Below are 7,002 nucleotides of genomic sequence, written 5' to 3'. Positions count from 1 at the left end.
GCCAATCATTCTGACTCAGAGTCCTTCCTGGTGGTGCACGCCTTGTTCAGCCAAGATGGATGCCAGAGAGAAGGATTCTGGGAGGTGGTCAGACATGTGGTGTCTCCTTTTGACCTTTTCCAAACTCTTCCAATTGGTGGTGGCTTATTAGTTCTGTGTTCCTTAGCAGGACCTCCTGTTGTAAAACAACTCATGAAAATGGTTACTATGGTGCCTGGCCAGGGTGGGCGGTTTCAGTGGGCTTCCCCTAACCGGTACATTATTGCTTCTTATACAAATAAAGCTAATGAATACCCCTAGACACGACTGAGCGACTTCACTTTCCCTTTTCACTTTCATGCATTGGAGAAGGAAATGGCAACCCACTCCAGTGTTCTTGCCTGGAGAATCCCAGGGATGGGGGAGCCTGGTGGGCTGCCGTCTATGGGGTCGCACAGAGTCGGACACGACTGAAGCGACTTAGCAGCAGCAGCAGCAGCAGAAGCATATTCAAAATAAATTATAATATTATAGTAGCAAATTTAGAATGATACATCATCATATACTCAGGTTATAAACTCTTCTGCTAAAATCTAAAGGATAATTGATGAATAAGATATGTCTAGCAAGAAAATAAATGGCAAAATAAACCTTGTTTAGGTGGAGAAGAGAGGAATTCATCAACAGCTCCGAGGATAAAGTTTTATTTCCTAGCAGAGTGACTGATACCTAGTTCTTTTATATTATCATTTTAACATATTTGTACATGATATTTTGTTGGCACTACTATTTCATAAGCACTAAGGAGTTATATTCCTACCAAAAACAGTAAAATGCACCTTGCTTAAAGTTATCTGTATTTCTCAATAACTTGTAACTTGGAAAGTAGTTTATACTCTGTAAAAATGCTGATGTGTAACTTATATTTTTAAAAGTAAGAAAACACACTTTTCAGTGTTGAAAGTGATTTGGATGGATTAACCAGGTTTTCAGAGGAAAATAACTCCCAGAAATTTAATCTGTGCAAAAGTACAGTGAAATCTCACTGACTGCACTATGCACAGAATATAGTAAATATATATATATATATATTTATAATATATATATATATATAAAAAAATAAAATATTGAAAGCATCCATAGGAGAAAGGACAGAAGATGCTTCAAGAAACTTTGCAAACAGTCTGGACTTGGAGTAGTTGTAATATTCAAACACATTCAAATTGCTGACCGTGGAGCAGAATCATGCAGCAGCTGAAGGAGGGTAGCGTCAAGTTCTTTAAAAAATGTTATGTGCTTTGTAATCATCATCAAACAAAGTAACTGACACAAGTGAAAATCAGACACCACATCACAGCTTGCTTGTGCTCCTAAGTTTCAGCACCGAGTCATGTTAATTTGCAAGTCACTAAGAGGTAGCAAACATCAACCATCTATCCATGTTTATACAAAAGCTTATTGTTACAAATTTTTTTTTGCATAAAAACTGAGTTTTGTATACCTTTGGGTATAGAATTGATGTTTCTGTATGCAGAGCTGTAATTATGGATAACAGCTGACAAGTCTTAAATTTTATTTCATGAAAAACAACTTAAATTTAGTCCTTGCCACTTCTGCTACTGTTCAGGAACATCTCATTGTAACATTGTGCATTCTGGAATTAAAATGCACAATTAACTGATAAAGATAACATGTATTAAAATATAAGAATGGTAAAATATTTCTAAAACAGTAAGATTTATCAAAATCTTAAAATGGGTATGCATTATTAGTTAGAAATAATTTCATTATGTATCAGTTCAGTTCAGTTCAGTCGCTCAGTCGTGTCCGACTCTTTGTGACCCCATGAATCGCAGCACGCCAGGCCTCCCTGTCCATCACCAACTCCTGGAGTTCACTCAGACTCATTATTTATAAATACCAATAAAGTTATAATTCTGATTGAATACATTTTCCTCTTAATCATAGGAATAGATGGGCACAGATCAAATAGGCAGAACTGGTGACATTTTAAATTAGATAGAAACATATTTAATAAAAGAAAATACAGCTTAAGTTAAATTATTTTATTGTTTTGCAAATCAAATACTTGTGATCCTCAGTCTTGATTTCATAGACTTTGTAAGTATTGTCAATCGAAATAAAAATTAAAAATGTTTTCAGATGTTAAACATTTTAAGCAATTTGGATTTTCAAACTACCAAGATTTCAATATAATTGCTTAACTATTAAAGGGCGTATGCTCTCACTGGATTATGTGTGGTAGAATTAAACTGAATAAATATGGTTTGCAAACTGGTATACCTGGATGAGGTAATCAGGAGAGGATCAGGAAAGGAAGGTCTACATGCTCTTAGTCTGGACATGTTGGAACATGTCCAGAACAAGGCAGAAGCAGAGGAAACCAAGAGTAGAGGTGTGCAGTCAGAGGTGACAAGTCCCCAGGTGCAGGCCTCCATTAATCCCCATGGGCATTTCAGGTGTCTGTTCTGTAGCATCCTGCCCCCACAAGGAGTGGGTTTATAATGCAAGTGAGGTGGATTTCTAAGACGTCACAAACCCAAACCTGCAGTGTGAAAAAAATTAATAGTATGATTTAAATGAGATTTTTGCAAGACTTTATATTAATTCAAGTTTTAAAGTGGAGAAACAACCCCCAAAATTTATCATTATGAAAACTGACATGTAAGACCTCCAGTGGGATTACATTTACAAATATTATTTTTGGAAAATATTCAATACATATTCTCCAAAATCTAGAGGACTTGGTCTTTCTGTTTCTAGAACAAAAAGAATTTGTTTCTAAATTCCTGCAAAGGATGACAGTTTATTTTCCCTAGGGAACTCGAATAAGACATTGGATAAACATGATTCTTCAGAACAAACTTTTATATCTTAATGAACACCTAAATTAAGTGGGAAGGTAGCAGAAATAATCTGTGTATCCAAGGGTTCACAATTTCTATTTATAATTAGTGTAAAATATCTGAAACTTTTGTTGACTTACAAAAAAAGCACTGATGTACAGATTAGGGAGAAGAAGTGGAATTTCTGCATAAAATCACAGATTTACTTGGACATTTGGTAAAGGTCTCACATGGTTTGCTTTATTAACATTACATGACTTCACAAATTGATCTCCCACCAGCAATATGACAGACACTGAGTTTTGTTCGTAAAGGTTTCTGATAATTTTATTTTGAACTTTTGAATGTGTTTTTATTTCTAAGGTCTGGGAATTGGGAACATGTTCTATGTTTTTTATGAAGATGGAATCAAAGTGATACAACCCATAGAATGTGAATTTCAGAGGCACATTAAGCCGAGTGAAAAGCTCCTTGGATTTCAGGCAAGTGTTTAAAAAATTCCTTTATAGTTTTATGCAGCAATTTTAAGTAGAATTGTATTTTGGAAATACAATGAAATCTATACATATATGAGACATTAGGGGAGGACCATATTAAAGCTATGATATTACTTGTTATTCTATTCAGGTTTTATATTTGAAGAGGAAAATAATATATTGTGTATTCTTAATTGCTTGTTTGTAATCAAAATTAAAGCACTAAAGTTGAATACCAAAAATGAACATGCTGCCTCTTTAATTTACAATGTCTTTCATTTTGACGGGCAATGGTTACACAGTAAAAGAAAATAAACTGTAAATAATCCAATGAAATTAGGGGTATATTAGCTGCTTTATAAATGTGAATTCCCTTTAGTTTTTCTTATTTTTCATGAGCTCACAATGGAATGAATGACTTAGATTTAGATGGAAAAACATCAATTCCTTTATTTATTGATATCCATCTGTACCTTACCTTTCACAGAAACAAATGTTTTGTGTAAAATTTTGACACAGCATTCAGAAAATAAAAGAATATCTGACTAAATGGGCATTGATTTTACATATTAGGGAATATACTTTTGTACAAGGTAATAAGAAATTATGTTTATACTATGGATATTCTGTTGTTATTGCTTAGTTGCTAAGTCAAGTCGAACTCTTTTGCTACCCCATGGACTGTAGCCCATCAGGCTCTTCTGTCCATGGAATTTCCCAGACAAGAATATTGGAGTGGGTTGCCATTTCCTTCTCTAGGGGATCTTTCTGACCCAGGGATCAAACCTGCAACCCCTGCTTGGTAGGCAGATTCTTTACCACTGAAGTCCCATGGAGATATATATATATATCTCTCCACATAAATATATGTTTGTACACCAAAATATGTAATACTGAAGGTACCTGCATTACCTATGTGTTCAGTCACCCAAAAATAAAATATTGGTGCACCTCAGAATGCAACCTTCTCTTGAACCCCTATTTTAAGGTTCACATGGTCTCAAGATGTGAGCAAAATATATATTAATGCCCTGGTTTAGATACTTTACTTTCAACTCCTGTTTCCAATCTACTAGTAGCCAGTGTTGCCATATGTTAATTTATGGAAACAATGGTTTGCACCTTAAAGCCATATCCTAGGATGAAAAGGAAAAATTATTTGACAATGAGATGTTAGGCCAGCACCTCTTCAGACACTATAGGACAAAATGACCTAATGTTTCCTATTTTAAAGAAAGCAAATAATTTAACCCAGTATGTGTATGAATATTTAAAACAAATAAAACTACTTTTTGATTTAAAAATATTTCATTTATAGGCTAAATTAATAAATAGAATCATCACCATTTTTGTTAATCAATAGTTTAACAAGTATGAAAACATTTGAAATTGTACATGCACTTTAGTTTTATAATCACATCAAATCAATACTGACTAAATGCATTTTGAATAAGTTGTGCATTTATGTAAATAAACACATATAAAAATACTAAATATTTGTTTTTGAGAAAACAATTCAGTCAATTTTATAGCACATTTATAATTTTATAAAAACATGTAAGAAGAACCTACTGTATAGCACAGGGAACTCTATTCTCTGTAATGATCTATATGGGAAAAGAATCTAAAACAGAGTGTATGTATGTGTGTGTCTGTATATATATATACACACATATGTATATATACACATATACACATATGTATATATATGCATATATACAACTGTACAGCAGAAACAAACATAACATTATCAATCAACTGTACTCCAATAAAAGCTATTTTAAAAAACAGTATGAATGATAAGTCTGATTTAACAGACAGATATCAGAAACTTGGCATCCAAATGATAATTTAAATCCAAACAAAATCATTTTACAAAGGACTGTTTCTCTCAGATTCCTATAGAATTAGCAGTTGTAGCTAACTATTTGGAATTTAAAGTTGAAAAAAGCAAGGAAAAATTGTTTTTATAATTTTGTGACACATCTGGACAATAGGGATGTTAAGTTTATTTAACTGAATGTCTCTTTTTTAAGCCTTTCTGGATATTTAGACTTCTAAAACAACTGAAGTAGAAAGCATATAGAATTTTGTATCTCTCTCTCTCTATGTATATAAGTGTGTGCATGAAATAATGAAAGTGAAATGTTAGTTGCTCGGTCATGTCCTACTCTTTGCAACCCATGGACTGTAGCCCACCAGGCTCCTCTGTTACCATTTCCATCTCTAGGGTATGTTCCCAACCCAGGGATTGAACCCGGGTCTCCTGCATTGCAGGTAGATTCTTTACCTTCTGAGGCACCTATAAATAACACACACACACACACACACACACAATGTATATTTTTCTATAAGAAAGATAAAAATTGAAGAGGTGATAGAAACCAGACATCAGTGATGACAACCTTAGCTCACATCCTTCAGCCTGAGAATCCACACCCACTGCATATACTGCCAATGACAAATCAGGGAGAATTGATTATATAAACTAATTAATGGCTTCAGAATTTTCAAATCATAGCCCCTGTAAATCTTACATTGTACATATGGGATACATATGTCATTGTACATATGGGATTAATTCTAGAAATGCCTACTGTGAAACAAAAAGATATAAGGACAGAAAGTTAGTATCCCTACCTTATATAAAACAAACATTTACAAAATTTCTACATGCTAATGGAAAAGCAAGCAAAATGAGTAGGAAACATTAGATTTGTATTTTTCAGGAGAAATTATCAAATAGTGTGTGTTTAAATAGATGACATTCCTGAAATTTGAATATTGAAATTAAAATACAAATACATTTTAACTAACCAATATATTTGGTAAAGCACTAAGAATCATATGGAGAATGGACAATTGGCTAAAAGTATATCCTGTTTATAATTTTCAAATACAGAATATAGGGTTTTTTGCTTATACCAAAAAAAGAGAAATTTCTTATGAAATTATTATAATCAATATATGTGAAATAAAGGCTAGAGTAGATAAAATTTTATTTGACATTGCTTTATTTTGTTATTCCTTAATGTGATAAGAGTTTAAATGATTGGAATATGTATACAAAGACATTTTCATGATACACAAGCATACAAAAGTAGAAAAAAGAAAAATTGATGGTGTTATGCTCTGAGAATAAATACTAAACTAAATAATTGCTTCTTGTGTGAATCTATTTTGTTTTCTGCTTAAACACAAGAAGATGTTAATTTTAGAGGATGAAAGCTATCTGAGGCCACTTTCTACTAGATTTACATGTCTAACTATAAACTAATTTCATGAGAAAATTTCTGGGTCTTATGCCAAAAGAGATGGGAATACCAGACCACCTGACCTGCCTCTTGAGAAACCTATAAGCAGATCAGGAAACAACAGTAGGAACTGGACATGGAACAACAGACTGGTTCCAAATAGGAAAAGGAGTACATCAAGGCTGTACATTGTCACCTTGCTTATTTAACTTATATGCAAAGTACATCATGAGAAACGCTGGACTGGAAGAAGCACAAGCTGGAATCAAGATTGCCAGCAGAAATATCAATAACCAAAGATATGCAGATGACACCACCCTTATGGCAGAAAGTGAAGAGGAACTAAAAAGCCTCTTGATGACAGTGAAAGTGGAGAGTGAAAAAGTTGGCTTAAAGCTCAACATTCAGAAAACTAAGATCATGGCA

General features: G+C 33.4%; 1 protein-coding gene across 1 annotated transcript in view; it reads left to right on the top strand.

Moving 5' to 3' along the window:
• FSTL5 (follistatin-like 5) overlaps positions 1-7,002 on the top strand; it is a 773,393-nt gene that overhangs the window by 661,752 nt on the left and 104,639 nt on the right. The window contains exon 12 of the mRNA XM_010834087.1: positions 3,210-3,328. Coding sequence (XP_010832389.1) covers positions 3,210-3,328 — 119 coding nt within the window. The remainder of the gene's footprint in view (positions 1-3,209; positions 3,329-7,002) is intronic.

Source organism: Bison bison, unplaced genomic scaffold, assembly GCF_000754665.1.
Source record: "Bison bison bison isolate TAMUID 2011002044 unplaced genomic scaffold, Bison_UMD1.0 scf7180017864012, whole genome shotgun sequence".
NCBI classification, from domain to species: domain Eukaryota; kingdom Metazoa; phylum Chordata; class Mammalia; order Artiodactyla; family Bovidae; genus Bison; species Bison bison.
The sequence above is the reverse complement of the archived record's forward strand: the minus strand, read 5'-3'. Positions and strand labels throughout refer to the sequence as shown.